At 35.3% G+C, this 20,681-nt stretch overlaps 1 protein-coding gene across 1 annotated transcript in view; it reads left to right on the forward strand.

Annotated features, from left to right (window-relative positions):
- The window catches only part of LOC110019897, a 104,778-nt gene that overhangs the window by 6,725 nt on the left and 77,372 nt on the right, over positions 1–20,681 (forward strand). Inside the window, exons 4-6 of the mRNA XM_020717763.1 lie at positions 11,574–11,679; positions 13,074–13,150; positions 14,015–14,102. Coding sequence (XP_020573422.1) covers positions 11,574–11,679; positions 13,074–13,150; positions 14,015–14,102 — 271 coding nt within the window. The remainder of the gene's footprint in view (positions 1–11,573; positions 11,680–13,073; positions 13,151–14,014; positions 14,103–20,681) is intronic.

Consider the following 20,681-nt stretch of genomic DNA (forward strand, 5'->3'; position numbering starts at 1 on the left):
GACATTTTAGTTCCACCTGGGGAGGATACTACTAGAAAGGAGGCGTCTGTTGCCCCTGAGAACCCCCCATGACAAGCTTTCTCTAATGTGTGAGCTAAGGTAAATTTTTGTGTTAGAATTGTTTATTGAAATTTTATATACATTAAATTGATATATATTTAATATGTTAAAATAAAATTATGTTAAATTGAGGTTAGGCAGATTAGCAAGAAAACTTTGCGTGCGAGTAAGAGAGGAGATCAATTTTGAAGCTTATGAGGTAAATGTTAAAGCTTATATTATTATTAGAATAATGATATATTTAGTTAATTTGTTTTATTAAAAAACTCATTCGATTAAGAAGTGTGGAAGAAGTCTATTTAGAATTGAGATTAGTAAAAAATTGACGATTTAGTGAAGTGGAGGATTAAGAGTGCGTTTGGGGTGGGGCTTATTCATAGCCCTCCTGTTTGGGAATTACGTTTTACAAGATTTTCTCGAAAAACTTTGCGTGCAATCCGCGTTTCATTTGCTCGAAAGACAAAATAAGCCCTGCGTTCGCTTCCTTCGGCTCTAGCGAATCGCCCGACCACCTCGTTCGTCCTCGCTCGCTTCCTCGTGCGCTCACACGTTTGCTCGCTTCCTCCTCGTTCCTTCGCTTCCTCCTTCGCTTCCTCCTCATTCCCTGGCTTCCTCCTTCGCTTCCTCCTCACTGGAATATTATATGTGAGTTTTTTTTTTAATTTTATAGTTATTTATTTAGATTTTTTGGATTGTGTTATGGTGAGGAGTATTGATTGATGGTAAAAAAAATGGATTTTGAGATTCAAATACTTGAATTGATGAACTGTGGATGGAGTTTTCTTGTGAAGTTTTGGTTTTGATGATTTTGATTATTAGAGTTTTTTGTAAATTTAAAGATAAAATGCTCATTTTTGCTGAATTATTTTATTTGTTTCAGATTTTTCAGTGGTTTTAGTGGTGGATTTCTTTATCGATCAATTAATTTATTTGGATCTCTTCCAGATTCGTGGTGACGCTTTGTCTAAATATTGAAACTAAGAAAATATGCAAATCAGCTGTTTACAAAACACACAAATCAAACAGCTAAACAGCTTATCCAAAACAGGGGCAGAATGATCATTTTTTCAAGATCAATTGTTTTCCAAACTCGCAAACCAAATAGACAGACAGTTTATCCGGATCAACTACTTATCACCAGCTTATCATGATAAACAACTTATCTGGATAAGCTACAGCTGCCCCAAACAGACCCTAAATTAATAAATCTACTAACGATTGAGTTGAGCTATTATATTTTTTAAGTTCAACAATCCTCTTTATTTTAAAATATATGTTTATGCTCATGCGTGCTCTACTTCAAATAGATTTAAATTACAATATACTATTCATATTGTTAGATAAAAAATATATGCTCGATATGCATGATAAGAAAGATATGCATGATATGCAAAACATGCATGATATGCAAAACATGCATGATAAATCGTTGCACATTAGAGTAAGTATGCATATTAGTAGATGAATAAAAATTTCTTAGAAAAATGTATGCTATGAATAATGAAATAACTTATATATGAATGCTTGTATGTGCATGTTAAGAAGAGATATTTACCCCTTAATGATATATAAAGAGGACGCTAGTGTATCCGCGTCACTAAATCTTACCTTGCCGAATTGTCGAGGTAACTGTTCTTCGTCACTAGAAACTATATAGTGGAAAGGATTCACTTCCTCTTCTCGATTTGACGAGTCATTGTTGTGGCCATGAGTGACCTCACTTGATTATCTCCTCTTAGAGGCAGCGAGCCTCTATTGCAGTTAGAGCATTTCTCACTGTATATCCTTCATAGTAATATTTTGGATACCTCTTTGCGAATTTCTCCTAGGTGGCATTATGATCTTTCCTCCCGATCATATTTCTGATGGATGTAGGATTGCAAATCAAGCTGGGATAAGGGGTTTAGGTATTGGTGGTAGGTGTCAGGGTGTATTATTGGTGAAAGTAGAAATGTTGGATTTTGAAAATTTAGGATTGGATCTAGCAATTGTAGTAGGAATGATTTAGATTTTTTTTTTTTGGTGAGGATATTAGGTTAGGTTTTATGGAATCTAAAAATGAAATCCCTAATAATTTAGGATTTGTCGGGCTTTGATACTTAATGATTATGGAATAGCGAGGGAGGGCTAATATGTGGGGTTTATGGTATTTGGAAGGGGATTATTGGGATAAAACTTCTGTTGGACAGTAGGTTCAATGTCGTTGGCGGCCATCTCGGTTCAGAGACGTTCGAGTAGCGAGGAGTTTTCACCACCTATTCTCGAGCAAAATACAAACTCACCATTTGCGAACGAAAGAAGGTACAACACTTCTTAGGGTTGAAACAGTGATTGTAATCTTCAAACTATTAAAATTAAAATCAAACGTCTTTCAATCAAAAAATAACAACATAAAAGTAGTCGTTCAAATATAATACCTACTTAGAAATTAGAATAAATAAATATAAAATAAATCAAATGGAAGGAAGTATGATGAAGGAAATTCTGGTGGCTCAGAAGGAAATCGCGATTCGGGTTGTTTTCGATTTCGCGGAACTGCAAAAATGAGCAGAGACGGGATCGCAGAAATCCCGTCATTACGCTCCCGCATCAGCTGCTCTCACTGTTTTGCTTCTTTTATACTCTCACTCTCATGCTACTCTTACCACTTGCTAGTTGTCGTCTTTCTTGGCTTGCTTGGAATATCGTCCCTTCATTTCTCCACCCTTGCTACTGACGCTAGAAACATTCATTTTTTTTTACTAAGCTTGGCATGTCACTAGTAGTTAAAGATGGACCTTCTTTTTAATGATTTGAATCATTCTTACCTTATTCAACTGTCTCAAATTGTGAATGACTTGAAACTCATATCTATCATCAATAATATAATCAAGCTCAATTATAACATTTTATTGCTTTTGGTCGAGGTCCTTTTGTTTTTTATTAGTTCATAAGACACACTCTTACCTTTGCAAATCTTCTGTGGCTAATGATGACATTAATTTCAAATTTTCCGATCGATATTTTTTGATTATTTCATTCTCACTTGGATGATCATCAATCTTAAAATTTTGATATTGCCTCCACAATTATGTTTCATGGGACATCGTGGCAATAAAAAGTTTTCTCTATTGCACTTACTCTTGAAAAGAACATCTCAAGATTATATACTTTGTACTTGATCTTTTTCTTTGAAGTGAAATTCATGAAAGTTCTAGCACGTTATAGAATAAATGAGACGAGTTATCTTGGTACGTATCGTATATTATTTACTGAAAGAGACTAAGACCTCACTAAAATGAGGTCAACAGTATCGTATATTATTTACTGAAATATTTGATAAGCCTTCTTTGATCTAGAGTGGGTAATTGGATGAGTAACAGCCCGAGACAATTGCTGAAACTCTATGGATTGATTTCAATGTCAGAGTGCGAATCCAATCCTTTGATAGAGCCTCTATATACAACTAAGTTTCATGTGAATTTTGGCCAATGCAATGGTAAGAATGGCAATTCTTTCTTGGTATGGTTAGGGACAAGACAATAGATTCTTGCCTGGTGGTCGAGAGTGTTCCGTGGATAATGGCCACCTTGTAAGGATAATTATGGTTGAAACCAACCTGAACCAACTTTATGAGGTTACAGATGCCCATTGGTGGGTCCTTATCCATCTAAAATGCTTGGGGATGGTTGGATTGATTCAAGTTCCTTTAATGGCAATTCCAAGCATTTTTATGAACAAATTTTGGTTCCCAGATTAATGGTATTTGGGTCCAGCACTTGGGTCAGTTCACCCGAAACCTTTTTCAATTGCCGTAGGCTTGCTTGGGTTGGTTGCTAGTGAGCTTAGGGTTCATCTAACTAGGCTTGATTGCAATTGGTTTAGGTTAAGGTGAGTTGAATCCATAATACCTTGAACTAGGTCACTAAGTGGTCAATGTACGTGGTCTTGAATTGACTCGTAATGGTTGATTTGGTTAACAAGGTTATGTTCTTGGGCATTGCTTAGCTAAGCTTGGGTATGTTTGGATTAGGTTCAACTTGTTGAGCTCAACATAATCTCAATGGGCTATCAATGTTCTTGGGCTAAATTGTGCATGGTTTGGGTCTTAAAGGTTGAAGAAGAGTTCCTTGTAAGCCTTAGAAGCTTCTAGGCTCATTTAGAACTACTACTTTGAATTCCAAACGTAATTGGTTTCAAATAAATCTAAATGGGCTTTAATGGGCTATTTTGTCAAACTACATTAGACAAAATACTCGAGTGAGTTTGAAATGATTAAGTTCATTAGTTTTATTTAAAACCAATATTCGGTTTAATTGGATTAATTTGTTTCTTTAACTCCTTGATTAGTTAAAGTTATGGGTGAAATGCGTTGAGCAAGTTCTTAAGAATTTTATTCAATTATGGTTCTTAATGCACTATTAACTTGCTAAGTTTATTGAGAACCAAATTCTTGAGAAATAGGATTTGATTTGGTTAAGTGGGCCTCCTTGGGCCTGGTCGAAATTTTTTGATTTAGTCTCCTTGACTTAGATTGAGTTAAGAGGGGATTTGAAGGCATGTAAGATGAGCCAAGAAACTTTAGGTTTGATTTTGAGTTCATTGGATCCAAAGGTCCAAAAGGCGTCTAAAATACCTGGGGTCCTAATATAAATTTTGGTTATCGAATTTTGATAACTTTGCTATGGTTCGTCCAACTTTATTTAATGACTTGGAGACCAATTTGAGCTTATCTAAATTCAAGAAAATGATAGTAGTTTGAGTTTAGTTTGAATCTGCTATATATTAGTCAATAAGTGAGCCCTTTAGGCGGGACCTACAAATAGGCTCTTATACTAAGATTTTATCCTAAAGGCTAATGATAGGCTATGAAGAAAGTTTATCAACCTCATTAAAAATGAGGTCATCGTGCTGTTCTTAAATAAGCAATGATTAGTGAAAAAAATATCTCCTTACAATTATGATCTTTGTTGAAATTGTGACTAGACAAACTTTACTTTAAGGTCAGAAATATGTAGCATTTTTTTTAGAGTAAATGCATTAAAAAATATCTCCTTACAATTATGATCTTTGTTGAATTTGTGACTAGACAAACTTTACTTTAAGGTCAGGAATATGTAGCATTTTTTTTAGAGTAAATGCATTAGAATTGGGAACATTCCCTTGATCTAATACTGTGATTACTGGAGTTATTGGCCACTAGTTCATTGATGGAATAAGATTTATAGGTTTAAAAAAAAATTGACAATGCTTTTCGTGTGATTGACAACTTATGAATTTTTATTCCAGGTTTTAGTAGAATTACTTGAGACTATAAAAGTATAAGTGTTATAACTTATATCAGTTTGATCTAGAGAGCATCACTTAAAGTACCTTTAGAGTGAATTGAGGAAAAATCTTACTTTTGAGTTTCTTATGAGCTGAACCCTTTTGGTTCAATTAGATAGGCTTGCTCTTTTGATTGGCCATTTTTGTTTCCATTGTAGTGTTACGATTTTTTGTGGAGTTTCCAATATTTTCTTTGATATGCTTTTTCTTCCTGAGGCAATTTAACCCTAGTTTGCTTTTTAGGAAAAAAAACTTATTTTATGTCAAGAAAATTTAATAGCAATTTTTTTTTTAATAATTATGGTTGTTATGGCCGATGCTTCAGAATTGGGATTGTCTAGCATCACTATTCTTTTTTCTTCTTCAGTTTGTGATACTATCATTAGGCTCCTAGAAGTTGTGAAAGAATAAAAGATGATGATAGGTATGTTGTATGATTGGCAAGGAAAGCGGGAGAAGGGATGGTTGCTGAATTCCGATGTGAAAGGTGGCGAGGCAGCAAGCCAACAGTGGAGAACAATATATTATTCTGCTGAAACATCAAATTTATGCTGCTAAACAACATTAGACAACAAGTTTGACGCTGAAGGGGGCCTCAGGATGTTTGGGAGAGATCCCCACCTCGATTTTACAGACACATCATTTGAAAGAAATCTAAGTATACAATATTTTGATAGATAAAATCAGAGAAAACATCTCCAAATAACATAACAAAGTCAAAAGTCCCCTAAAACAACCAAATTTACACATACAGTTTTCTAATAGAAAGGCACTTAATTGAAAATAAAGAAATAGGAAGAAAAATCAGAAAAGGAAAAAAATCTGTCAAGAAATTATATTTTAATGGAATTATGAGGTTTAGCTCGCGTACGTTCGCATAAAGCAGCTATTCCACGACATCGTGGAATTCCTGTGATCGGGAAGATGAGATTTGCTGATCCGGTGGTCAACAGATTCTCCCGTGTCATAGTCTCTAGCTCGGAGAGACTTCCTCTTTTTTTTTTTTAAGGTTTCTTGAATTGATTTACCATCATAACAGGGTCATAGCTCTGCTGTGGTTGATGAAGCCCTTCCACAAAATTTATGCTCACGTCCATCCCATACTCTAAAGCACATACGTCATTTCAAAGACTATCTTGGTAGAATAAGTGGCCATCCTGTTTTGACACAACCAAATTTGGAATTGCACGTAGATGAGTCTTCTCATGAATCAAGTCTCGAGCCATTAAATTTGTAATATACTTCTCCCACTGCTTGTACTCGACAATGCATATTTGATAAAATGTATGTCTGGAGGAACCAAGTTTGGAATGAAATATGTGGCATGCTGGATCACTCTCAATGGCGACCCCAAAAAGGTAAACAATTAGTTAGGATATCCAACAACTCCATCAATAGGGGCTGTTTCTTTTATGGTATTATCTCCTTGGACTCTCTACCTTCTAGAATAACCAATGTTAATTCAGTTAGAGTTTCTCTTATAGGCTTAGCTTGAATTACTAACCTTTCTCCCTCATCGACTATAAGTTTATACTCTTTGGCATCTTCATTTTCTCCTACTTCACTATCAATTTCATCTACTACTCCCTGCTCAGTGGAACTTGAAGCACTTCTTGGCTTGGATGAATTTGGGAGTATTGCCTGGCCACACCTGTATTTCGTTTTGGACCGGTTCTTTCTTGGGCAACATACACTGGGATGCTTCTCTAGGTGTACTTTTGTTGCCTGACTATTGAGTTGAACTTTACCTATTAGGTGTGGCTGTCACTAGGTGGCGTCGTTGTTTCTCCACCTTCAAAACTAAAGTCTGTACATCAAATAGAGATCAATACGACTGCAACTGTAGCTGCACCAAATTTCTAATAGACGAACTCAGTTCTCTAAGGTACCTTGCTATTGTATGCTCCTCCAGTTTCATCAAGTCATATTTCAGTATGAATTGATCAAATTCAACTGTGTACTCTACATAAGAATCTCTTTGGCATAGATGATGGAGTTTAATGAAAATATTCTGTCGGTAATGCAATGGAAGTTATTTGTTTTGCATCTCTCTTTTCATTTTATATCAGGGGATAAACTTACTTTTTCCTTCCTGTTGTCGAAGATGTTCTCCCATCACAAAGAAGTATTTTTCCTGAGCATGATGATTGCTTATTTAACTCTTGTTCTAAAAAATTTGCTCTACTATTTTAAAACACTCGATAAAATCATTTAGATCCATGCGAATGTTGTGATACGGTAAATCCATCTTTACTTCGTGACCTTAGCTTCTCTTATATTTCACACTAAATCGTCGAGGTAGTGATTCTTTGTCAATGAACACTGCTCGGTGGATGGGATGCACTTCCTTCTTTCGATTTGACGAGTCACCGTTGTTGCTATGGGTGATCTCATCAGATTGTCTCATCTCAAAGGCTATAAGCATCTGTTGTAATTAGAAGATTTTCTCCTGTATATGTTCCATAGTAAGTTCCTGAATACCTTTTTGAGGACTTCTCCTTGATGACATGACGTCCTTTCCTTCCAATCAGGTTTTTAGTGGGTGTAGGATTGCAAGTCAATGTTGGTTGGGGGCTTAGATTTTGGTGGTAGGTGTTGGGGTGTAATTTTGGCGGAGGTAGGAATTTTGGATTTTGAAAAATTTAGGGTTGATGCAGGAATTGCGGTAGGAAGGGTTTGGATATGAAAATGATATTTTTTTGGGAATTTTAAATTTGGGGAAAGAAAGATAAATTCCTCTAAATCTCGGGTTTGTTGGGCTTTGATACGAGAGGATACCTTTTTAAGGGCTCCTAGAAGGTGTAAAAAAACAAAAGAAAATGATATGTAGGTTGTCGGTTGGGTAAGGAAAGCGGGAGAAGTGATGGTTGGTGAATTCCGACTTGAAAGGCGGCGGGGCAGCAAACCAATGGTGGAGAACGACAAATTATTCTGCTGAAGCAGTCGATCTCTGCTGCCAAACGCCAATAGAGAGCAAGTTCGACACCGAAGAAGGCCTCTAAACGTCCTAGAGAGATCTCCACCTCGATTCTATCGGGTTACAGTCTTACAAACACATCACCTTAAAGAAATGTAATGATACATCACCCGATAGATAAAAATCGAGAGAAAACATCTCTAAATAACATGACAAAGCTAAAATTTTCTTAAAACAGCCAATATACACATATATAGTCTTTTAATAAAAATGCACCTAATTGGAACTAAAGAAATAGGAAAAAAAATCGGAAAGGGGAAGAAATCCTTGCATAAATTGAATTGGGATGAAATTTTGAGTTTTGGCTCGCCGACATTTGTCGAAAGCAGCTGATTCCATGATATCGTGGAATTTCCTTGATCGGAAATACAAGATTTGCAAGATTTGCTGATCCCATGATCCACAGACACTCCCACGTCAGTTTGTATGAGTGATAATACTTTTTTTAGGGAGGTTGGTTCTCTCTGCTCAAGATATGAAGTCCTGTAAGAATTTCAAGCACCCTTTCTCTTTCTATCATTTATTTGAGAACTTTGACATAGTCACTATACTTGAGATCTTAGTAGTAATCTAGTTATAAATGTTTGATCCTCATTACATTGAAATATTCAATGCCATTGATGTTGCTTGGTTGTTAAACCTTTTATCGTGATCTCATAGAGAAGCGCACCATATTAACTTTTGAGCAAGTCTGCTTGATAGGTTCCCAAATATATTTTACGGTTATTAGGAATTTGTATGGACCACTGATTTTAAGTACCATGCTGTTTCGTTCCATGACTTGATTATGGAATCCTCTTCATCCCAAAAATATAAATTTTGGTCTTTTAGATCTGGAGGATGATCAATAAGATAGTGAACTCTTCTTTTTTTACTTTCCTGAAAAACTTTACGATCTAATGCTTCTTCATGTAGTTTCTTTAATTCCAGGATAGTGAACTTTTCTTTTTTTACTTTCCTGAAAAACTTTACGATCTAATGCTTCTTCATGTAGTTTCTTTAATTCCAGGATAGTGAACTTTTCTTTTTTTACTTTCCTGAAAAACTTTACGATCTAATGCTTTTTCATGTAGTTTCTTTAATTCCAATGTTATCCTGAAATTTCTCCTGAAAAACTTTACGATCTAATGCTTCTTCATGTAGTTTCTTTAATTCCAATGTTATCCTGGAATTTCTCTTTAACTCGATTTTCACTATTCATGATGGTTGATTCTTTGGAAGGAAGGCTAAAAAAATTAAGCATGATGAGGAGAAGAAGAATGAAAGAGGAAAAATAAATGATGGAAATATTACTCTAAACTTGCTCTGGTATTATATATAAAAGAAGTGACTAGAAAGCTTTTCTTGTTCATTTCCTTGATGTTTTAAACATAACTATCTGGAGAATAATTGAAATTATCAATTAAAAAGAATTTAAAAATTAAAATTGTTGTCCAATACTTACTATTTTTGCTGGTGGAAGGAGGGAACGGTGGGGCACTTCTATTTCCATGTTAAACACATATATCCGTGGTATATGTTTTCCCTTATCTAGGACATGAACTCGTTGCTCTTTTCATTTCTTATTTAGCAATACTAATATGAGCATTTGTCAAAATTAAATTGGTCACATTAAAAATTAAGAAACAAATTATGGTATCTAAGTTTAATGCTAAGGCAAAATACAGGCCATGACACTCCATGTGTGAGATGGTATGGGTAGGGGTGTAAGTGAGTCAAGCTGAGCCGGCTCGAGTAAATGACTCGTGAACTGAGCTTGATGAGCTAACAAGCCAAGCTCAAGCCAGCCTTGACTCGACTCGTTATCTTGTGAGTCTGCTTGTTTAAAAAATATTGATATAAAATATACTTAAAATATATTAAATTTCAATATTTTATCTTTAAGGCATTAAAAATGTAAAAAAAAATAATGTTTTGTATTATATTTTAGGTGATTTCTTGTTATTTATCTCCTAATTGTTCATTCTATTTGTTATCTTATTATAAAGCTAGCTTAAATTAATATTATTTTCTTACTTCTATATTAAACAAGTTGGCCCGCGAGCCAGCTCGAACTCGTAATCTTAAGCTCGAGCTCGAGCTCGAATTCAATAAAATTAATCAAGCTCAAGCTCAAGCCGAGGGTAGCTCGAGCTTGACTTGACTTGTTTACACCCTTATGTATGGGTGAAGACACCTCTAAAGGAAGTTATTCTTTTGACTACACAACTTATGATCATACTTGAAAATTGTGTGGTTATTCACATTGGCAGTAATTTTATATTTAATGAAAGAATAAAATATATTGAATTTGATTATCATTTGATTTGAGATGCTATGCCAACTAAAAGGATTGTTACTCGTAAAGTTTCCAACTTAGAGTAGCTTGCATTTATATTAACAAAAATTGTGTCCTCTTTAGCTTTTAAAATTTTGTAACAAATTAGAGTTAACTAATACATGTTCTCCAACTTAAGGGAAAGTACTGGCATTATTTTTTCTCTTAGGAAAGTGATCTTATTATGATTATTTTTAATGCTTTTTTTTGGTGTTCCTTTGAGTCATAATATTTACATACATACCACACAATTCTTATCTATTTACATATCCAATACCTAAACTTTCATATTTATATGCCTAACACTCAAATCTTTAATATCACATCAAAAATACCACTCTTGGTTACTTTTTAAAAGTGAAATACTCCTTTTCATTCATTGGTTTATACACTAAGATGTTATAAATGTAAATATTAAAGTTTAGGTGTTAAATATGTAAATACATAAGAAATGTGTGTATGTGAACTTCCTTATTTTTTTTTAATAAAGAGGTTATGCTTCTTCTGAGTAAACAAACATTTTATCACTATTTTTAGATGAAGCTTCTCATTGATTGCTCACTTAATGTACTGTTAATATACTGGTGTGCTAAGGGTTTGCTTAGAGTATGTCTTTATTATTCATACCTTGTTGTTGAACCTTTTTTTTTTGCTTTTGTTTGAGATTCTAAATGAATTTGTTTTTGAAACTATGTTAACAGTATGATTGTTTTGCTTTATCATTTATTTATATAAAATCATTTTGTGCTGTGACCAACATCACATAAAATTAAAAGTTAAATAGGATTGTTTCCCTTGCATAGGGTGCTAATTGCTTATTTGGTTTTCTACTTAGGCGCATGCTATTTGATATGATTATATTGTATAAATTTCTTGTGGAAGTTGCCTAATTGTTGCATGAAAACTATGCAGATCCTAAGTATGCGGACTGCTAAGAGGCCTGGGGTTGTTATAAATATTGGTTCTGCTGCTGGCCTTTATCCAGCGTATCCTGATCCTGTCTACTCTGGTGCAAAAGGTTCATTTGTTTTCCCAGACGCTGTTTTAATCGTCTTATAATCTGATAATTACATTATGTTGCTACATCAATTTTTTGCTCTTAAATAGATGTATGACATAACTCATAGATATACTGATGGTTATGTATCTTGGGATCTATACGGGAGACGTTTTAGTTGAGAACTATTTCACTTGATTTTCAAATTCAATTTCTGAAATTCTTATTCTTGTTTGCCCGCTTAAAACCATTTCTAATTATATTATTAGTCCCATTGTTATCAGAATTTAGTAAACCTTATAGTGATAACTAACCATTTTTTTTTATTTTTCATTGTGAGAAAAACACTCTGCTTTCATGTAATTGTTTAGTACTGTGATACTTTTGATCGCTAAATTGTTGATCAAGCAATTATTGTCCCAATTGATGGAAGGTAACTGCCACTAAGGAGCAATCATCCTTGGTAGCAGTCTTGCTCGTTGAGTTATTCATTCTTTATTAGAATTGCAATTTGTGTTAATTTTATGTTCTTTAATTATCTTATAAATCCTTATCATGTGACTAATGTCAAATTCTAATCATATTTTGGTTCTTTGTTAAAGGATGAGAGCGTCCTGCAAAAAATTTTCCTACTTGATATTCTCAGAGGAGAGCCCAGCTGGTGCGTGCTCTATCAGTCATAGGAGAGTGCAATGTAGGAATATTTCTTGCATGATAATTCTTACGATAATCTCTCCATTCGAAGGGTGCATTGGCCAAGTTCTATAAATGTGAAATTTTATTTTGCATGTGAACTCTGGAACAAATAAACTGTATAATTAATAATCATAGAAAATTATCCTTTATTTAGGAATTTAAATTAATTAGTAAAGGATGGGCTAAAACGGGATATGTATTTTTCATGCAATAACTATAGAAAATTGCAGATAAGGTTCTTACAAGCATGGTTAGATTTTAGAATGTCACTCCAACGCTGGAACCCTTTCCAATTCCTATCAAAACCTAGGTTATAAAAATTTGAAAGAAAAACACAACTTTTGTCTGTTGGATTGATAATTGATCATCTTTACTTGGCCAAAGAAAACTCATCTGTACCATGGGCTTGGATGATTATGTTCGCCTGAACTTTTGTAAATGCATCATACCTAGCAGCAAGGACACGTGCCCTATAAAATTGCTTTAATCGGTGTGATAATCTGTAACATCTTTTGGTAGGCGATCATATGATTCGTGTCGATTAAACCCTTAAGAGGATTACTATGTAGATTATGGTTTTCTTAGGTTACCTCTGATAATTCTAAATTTGAAGTAGATTTAAGCATTATAATATAAATTGTGATTTTCATTATTGAAGTCTAGCAAATTTAGAAGCTTATTTTGATCAAACATACATCTTGGTATAATTTTTGTTACAGGTGGTGTGGTTTTATTTTCTAGATCACTTGCTCCATTGAAGCGGGAAGGAATTCGAGTGAATGTGCTTTGTCCGGAGGTACGTTGACTTTACAACAACTACAAGCCTTTGTTTCACAAATTGAGGTCATGCACATGAATTGTTTTTCTTCATTATCTTATTGATTGTCATATTTTCATTTGATTCTAGTAAATTAAGATATTTTTTTATACAACATTCTCAAGTCTTTTAGGTCATCTCTATCTTTCTGAACAAAAGTCAAATTTAAAATATCTATTCTCCTAATAGGATCATCAGATGGTTGATGTTTAATGTGACCAAACCATCTAAGGCGACTCTCTAATCTCGTGTGTCAGTGGAGCTACTCCAACCCTCTCACTGATATCGTCATTTCATATTTTGTTTTAGTGCAAAACCAATCATCCACCTGAGCATTCTCATCTCACATTTTGTCTCCATCTTGTACACCGACTTTTAACTAATAAATTCTTTTTATCATATTAATAGGATAGATTTCTTCCCGGTGGGAGTGGGAGTATCTTTCTAAACGATAATATTTGCTATGCTGACAAAATTAAATAAAATATGATGTCGCTATTCTTTTGTTTTAAATATCAAGATGGTTAACTCATATCATGCAAGTGATTGTAAACAATCTGATTCCAGAGTAGCCATACTTGAGCTTTTCAGTGTTACTCCCTATCATGTTAAGATGCCTCTCGTTGAAATTTGAAGCTGTTGAGAAAATATTGTAAATGGTTGGTTTCAGGGTGTATATTGTAATTATCAGTATTTTTAACTACAATGAACTGTTTAATTTTACATTGTGATTAGTAAGGGATGTCGTACTTGGACTTTGCAGAAGTGTTACTATAGCTTATGCTAGCCCGCTTGGGATTGTTTAGAAATAATGGTACATCAATAATAGGCTTTTGTGTGCAGTTTGTGGAAACTGATATGGGATCAACGGCGGACAAGAGAATTCTTAATGCAGCTGGCGGTTTCATACCTATGGAAATGGTGGTGAATGGTATGCTATCATTAATTAATTATTTATTTTTTTTGTCGTTCTATTTTCTGAAGAAGTACTAATTATTTATGATTTGTCATACCTCTAAATCATTGCCTCATAATATTTGAGAACTTTATTTGGATTTATTGCTTCCTGATCTTTTTAATTCCACTGCGAAGTTCAATTGTTCTGCGGATGATTTGGTGCATTGCCTGTAAATTTTCATGCCACTGGGTAAAAGTGATTGCTATAAATTATGTGAACTTTTATTACTGCACTTGTTGGAAAAATAACCAAAGACTATAGCAAGAACTTTTAATGCTAAAGACGCGAAAAAATTATGTAGGTCAACCTAATTTTCTATCCATGCAACCCCTTAAATATTATGAGAGAAATAAGACCAAAACAGCAAAATAAGATGCTTATTAGATTTAATATCAAAATTCCTTATGTATATTCTCTGGTACAACAAAAGTCTTTTTTGGTGCAACCGAATTGGCCCTTACAATGAATAACTTTTTGCTCACATTGTGGTTGAAAGTGACCAAGAGCTTTTGTTGGGGATATGGGAGAGAAGAAGTAGAGAGAGAGAGAGAGAGAGAGAGAGGGGGGGGGGGGGGGGGGGGGGGGGGGGGGGAGAGACTCGGGTGATGGCGTTGGGTGAGAAGGTTTTTGTTTACATTTGCGTGGCTCGCCTGTTTGTGGATGCAGAGCGAATTTCCTAAAAAACCTTCTCATCCAAAGCCATCATCCGAGTTTCCCACGCCCTGTACTCTCTCTCTCTCTCTCGCTCAACTTATTCTCTTCCATTTCTCTAATAGAAGCACTTAGTCACTTTCAACCACAATGTGAGCAAAAATTTATTGATGATAAGGGGCTAATGCAGTGTTGACCTCATTTTTTAGGTCATTACCTTTTCTTAGGATCTTAGATCTAGCTCTAGGGATTCCTATTGACCATCTTAGAAAAATAGAATTGGGACCCACATTTTTTTAGAAATTCTAATCACCTCCTATTTCTCTTGTGATGTCTCACATTGATGATCTCAAAATTATTGTCCTATGGTCGAGTGGTAAAGGACTATCATGTGGAGACTCAGGGAGAAGTTCCTAATAGGATTTCGAGCCCTAGAAAAACCTCTTCAGGACTTTGTCGTCACATACACACACAAAATGCACAAAATTCACTAAATTGCATAAGATCAGACTTAAATTGAGCCTAAAAAAATGGGTGAGAATACGAACTTTTCGGATGACCTCCGACGACAAAACGGACTGTGCCAACGCGTCTAGGGCACCAATCTTGGTAGAAAAAGACACCCAGACACCCATATTGCCATATTTCCGACACGAGCAACATTACACGCAAATCGATGAATTCGTCAAAACGACCTCCGACGATGAAACGGACCGCGCCAGCGTGTCCGAAACGTCAAAATTACCTAAAAAAACATTCAATTTTCTACAATCTGACACACGAATGAAAATGCATAAATCAAAATTTATTTTTGAAATATTAAGTACTTTTATAATCATATCATTATTTGTTTAAATTTTTTTTATCTTAAACCCTAAACCCTATTCCCGCACACTGAATCCTTCGTTCGACCCCGTGGCTTAGTCAGGTGCTCGGCTCGTCTCCCTCGCGTGGCCTAGCTCCCGTGGACGATCCACGCGGCAATCTCTTCCTTCTCTCTCGACTCTTCCCCTTCTTCGCGTGGCCTCTTAACTCTTCGGTTCTCCAATTGCGAGGTGCCGAGCTGGCTGACCCTTCTCCTTCTCAAGGTTCCATCGTCTCCCTCTTTACTGTGGCAATTACTGTCTCGTCATGTGATTCGCTTACCCGTGAGACTGGTTGGTGGTTCTTTCCCCTCTTCTTTGCCTATAAAATATCTTCTTAGGGTCTGGTTTTGGGTTGTTGAGAAATTTTTGAGAGAGAGAGGCTGCGGTTTTTCTACTGTGAGAAGTCTTTAGGGAAGAAAACTCTGCTGAAATCTTTTCTAAGTTTGATTCTCGCGCGCTTGCAGTGTGGAGCAGTCGTGGTTGCTGTTTTCTGAAGCTCTTAGGAAGAGAGGCCTTGCCGAAATACTCTCTAAGTTAAATTTTCGTGTGCTTGGAGCTGAGGAATCGTGGGTGGCTGTTTGCGTGAGGCTTTTAGGAAGGATTTCTGTGGGAGTATTTTCTTGAATGTGTTTTACAGTGCTTTGCTTTAAATTTGCTGAAAAGAGGTATTCTCCTCCTCTCCTCTATTTTTACACTATTTCGGATGACATAAAAATATTTCTTATCTCATGTGGAAGCAAAATTTGGGTATGTTTTAAGATTTAAGTATGAAATAATTTTTATAAACATCACAATATGGCATGTATGGGTTGTCTTTGTTCTTCTTGCTTAAGATATTTGGAAATATCATAATGGTGGTTTTGAAATGAAATTCGCCCCTCTAGAAATGCATGTTAGAATGGATTATCAAACCCCTTTATTACTCATGTTCAAAATGAATATTGGCTCATGCTTTCTATCACTATTTGAAACATATGCTAGAAAATTTTTCTGTTTTGCCCCCCCGCCTTTGGTTTCGGTTTTGGTTAGGCTGGATTAAATGTTAGCTAAATTTTTTTTTCTCTGTGTTAGCCCATTTGGAGGGCTCGGTCTTGGCTTCATGTTAGCTAAAAATTGCATTTCATTTATCCCATTTGGTGGGTTTGGTTTGGCTCTTTTGGGACTGAACCTATGCTGAAAATTTTTGTTTTGTTTTGACCCATTTGTTGGGTTCGGCTTCGACTCTTTTGAGATGGATTCAGGCTGAAATTTTCCTCGGTTTTCCCCATGTGGAAGGCTCGGTTTTAGCTTTTATTAGGCTGGATTTAACTGAAATTTTAACATTATCTTTGGCCCGCTTTGTGGGTTCAGTTTGGACTCTTTTGGAATCAAATTTATGCTGGAAATATTCTTTTTGTTTTGACCCACTTGTTGGGTTTGATTTGAGCTCTTTTGGAATTAAACCATGGATGAAAATACTCTCTGTCTTGGCCCATTTGAAGGGATATGTTTGGGCTTCTTTTGGAGTTATATGTTGGCTGAAATCTCTTACTGTTTAGTCCATTCCTTGGGCTCGGTTTGACCCATTTGTTGGGCATGGTTTGGTTGGGGACCTCCTCTTTTCTTTAATGCTCCTCTTCTTCCTATGCTCCTCTTCTTCCTAAGTTTTTTTTTATGGGTAATCAAGTTTGTCATCCCAAAATTCATGATTTCAACATATATTTCCATAGAGGAATATTTGAAACAAGCTGATCAATTCGTTATTATGTTTTACTTGATGAAAGTGGGTTCGGTCCTAATGATTTATGATATCTTGTCCATCACTCTCTTATTTATATCAAAAGCAATATAAGGGCAATATCCATGGTGGTTTTCTTTCACTATTCCTAGCCGTGAGTCTTAATATTCTGCTTGCCCCTTTGATGCAAAAGCCGGTTCATTGATTGTGTGAGCTGCTGGCCTTACCTGAGAGCATTCACGTGGGATTCTTTTATTTTGTATGGTTGTTTCTGGCTTTCTCCTATGCTGTGGTGGTTTTTCTCTTTTGTTGCCCCTACCCGTGGGACTATGTTCTCTTTTGTTGCCCCTACCCGTGGACCTATGCTGTGTTGGCTGTTCTCTTTTGTTGCCCCTACCTGTGGGCCTATGCTGTGTGGGCTTTCCTCTTGCTGCCCTTTACCCGTGAATCTTAACTGGTGACCTCTTCATGTGGTGGTTCCCCCTCTACCTATTAATTCCTCTGATTAATTCCTCTTACCTATTAATTCCTCTTATTTTTTATGACATATGAAAAGCTTTTAATGATTTTTTTCTCTTGTTTTGGAGAATTATGAAGTTGATATGAATTTGATTTATGAAATGATTTGAAAGCTGATGAAAGTGTTTGGATAGACAACATGAAAGCTTGGAAAACATAAATATCATATTTAGGTTCAAACTTGGACGTGTGAATTCATATGAGTGATGGAGCTATGATTACAGTGTTATGTTAGTCTTGAGCCCGTTTCAATCTATTTGAAACAAAGACTTGAAAAGGATGCCCTTCATGGCTTGATCTAATTATAAAATTTGAGAAAGTGATATCCTTCTTGGATTGATTCAAGGATCTTGAGCTCTCATTTTTTATATAGTTTTGAGGATTGCTTTACCCTTTACTCTTTCGATCTTTTGGGTAAATCAATTCCTCCTCTCTCTCATCCCCATTTTATTCTTTTTTTCCTTGCTTCTTGGTTCGATTTTCTGTGCTTATGTCTGATACATAAGTGCTCATGTATAACTTTTTGCTATATGTGAAACCATCAAGCAGGGTCGCAAATAGGTCAGTTTTGTTTTGGGGTGTAGGGCGATGTTGACAAAGGCACACCGGTGGTAGAGCATAATGATATCTCTCTACAACACCAGGACTCAATTCTGGGACCTGATGAACTGTAGGATGAAAGTATTGTTCACCAATATAAGACTAGAGGGGGACCCCTACCTTCTTAGGATGTTGGTGGTCCTACGTTCAACAGTGTGATCGACTCGTGGACAACTGTACTTTTCCAAACTGATAAGAATAGATATGATAAGAACATGTACAATATTTATAAAATATTTTCATTATAAAAATTAATACAACATAAACCCTCATATATCATCTTTAAGTTTTTGCACTACTCTGGTTGTGCAATTATAAGTCTTAACGCTTTAGGATTCTGAGGTTACCATACGGTACGGTATAAATCCTCCTGTCTTTTTAGGCTATTTGCACGATCAGATATCGTGTGAATATAAGTCCTAAATTTTAAAATAAATTGCAGGATTAAACATTAAATAACATCATTTCAAAGACATAAAACCAAACAATAAGATAATTGGAAGGTCACCGGGGTTCTCCCTGGATCTGTGATATCCCCTACTTTTCACTTCTTTGGATTTCTTAAAATAACTGTTCTTATTTTGATGTGATCGACTCGTGGACAACTGTACTTTCCAAAACTGATAAGAATAGATATGATAAGAACATGTACAATATTTATAAAATATTTTCATTATAAAAATTAATACAAATTTCTTTTTGTATGCCTGAAATCTATATGCATGCTAAAAAAAATATAAGTTTCAAATATCCATTACAACTTGGTTGTCCACCTGTTGATTATCGGTTCTGGGCTAAGGAGTACCCTCCTAGGTTAGGTTTAATAGGATATCCTTCTAGTGGAGTGACGAGCTTTATACATCCGGGTGACCGAGTAGCCTTCGACGTTCATCAAGTACAAATGTATTATATTTGAGTCTAGCCCCGACCCGAGTGCTTGCGGTCCCCTATTTTCGGATTTTTTCATATGTTTTATTGGAATTTTTGGACAAACCACTCGTGGTCTTTTTTTCGGGATTTCTCTCAAGGTTTTGATAATTTTATTTGAATTATTACTCGCCGATTTTCCCGAGTTTTTCTGTCATGGATTATTTGTCGATTTTCTCGAGTTTTTCCAGGCAATGTTTCTTTTGTTTAAACAGTGAATACTAGCTAACTTAAAGGAGCAGCAGACCTCCCAAATATACAAGTTTGATCTACATTATAGCATTTTATTTCATAGCATGTTTTACTATTCTCCTAACATGTATATTTTTCTCCTAGCACGTTATATTGTTCTCCAACATGTGATAATGTTCTTTTCCTTTTACTGTACATTCTACCGTCTTTTTTTATATATATGTATACTGCATGCTTTATTGCTTTGATACACACTATACCTTAGTATAAGAAAACCTGTGGTTATATGGGATTAACATTAAGCCCGGAGGTGCTACGACGAAGAGCTTGGAGCGAACACCATGGGCAGCACGACTAGGAAAAACTTCAAGATGAATCTGCAACATCAAAACACATCAATAACACCGATCACTTTCCTTAGTTTAAATAACAACCCATAAGAGTTTGAGGGGGTTTGCCTAGCGCAACATAAACCCTCATATATCACCTTTAAGCCTTTGCACTACTCTGGTTGTGCAATTATAAGTCCTAACGCTTTAGGATTCTGATAACGCTTTAGGATTCTTCTGAGGTTACCATACGGTACGGTATAAATCCTCCTGTCTTTTTAGGCTATTTGCACGATCAGATATCGTGTGAATATAAGTCCTAAATTTTAAAACAAATTGCAGGATTAAACATTAAATAACATCATTTCAAAGACATAAAACCAAACAATAAGATAATTGGAAGGTCACCGGGGTTCTCCCTGGATCTGTGATATCCCCTACTTTTCACTTCTTTGGATTTCTTAAAATAACTGTTCTTATTTTGACTTTCCCTTTAACTTTTCTATAAGTAACCGTGAAAACTCAACTTTGGTTTCTTGAAGACGAAACTCCTAATCTTAATTGAGAGTTTTTTTAAGTGACTCCGGTTATTTAAGATGTAATTAACTATAGGGGTTTGCCTCTATGGAGAATTAGAAACCTAGATAATATAAACCCTACCTAATTTTTGTATTAGGTAAGAGAGCTTGTCGATACATAAAAGGTTCAGAGACCAAATAAATGATGTCACAAATTCTTTAGTTTAGGTGAT

The sequence above is a fragment of the Phalaenopsis equestris genome, unplaced genomic scaffold (genome assembly GCF_001263595.1).
Source record: "Phalaenopsis equestris unplaced genomic scaffold, ASM126359v1 Scaffold000085, whole genome shotgun sequence".
Taxonomy (NCBI): domain Eukaryota; kingdom Viridiplantae; phylum Streptophyta; class Magnoliopsida; order Asparagales; family Orchidaceae; genus Phalaenopsis; species Phalaenopsis equestris.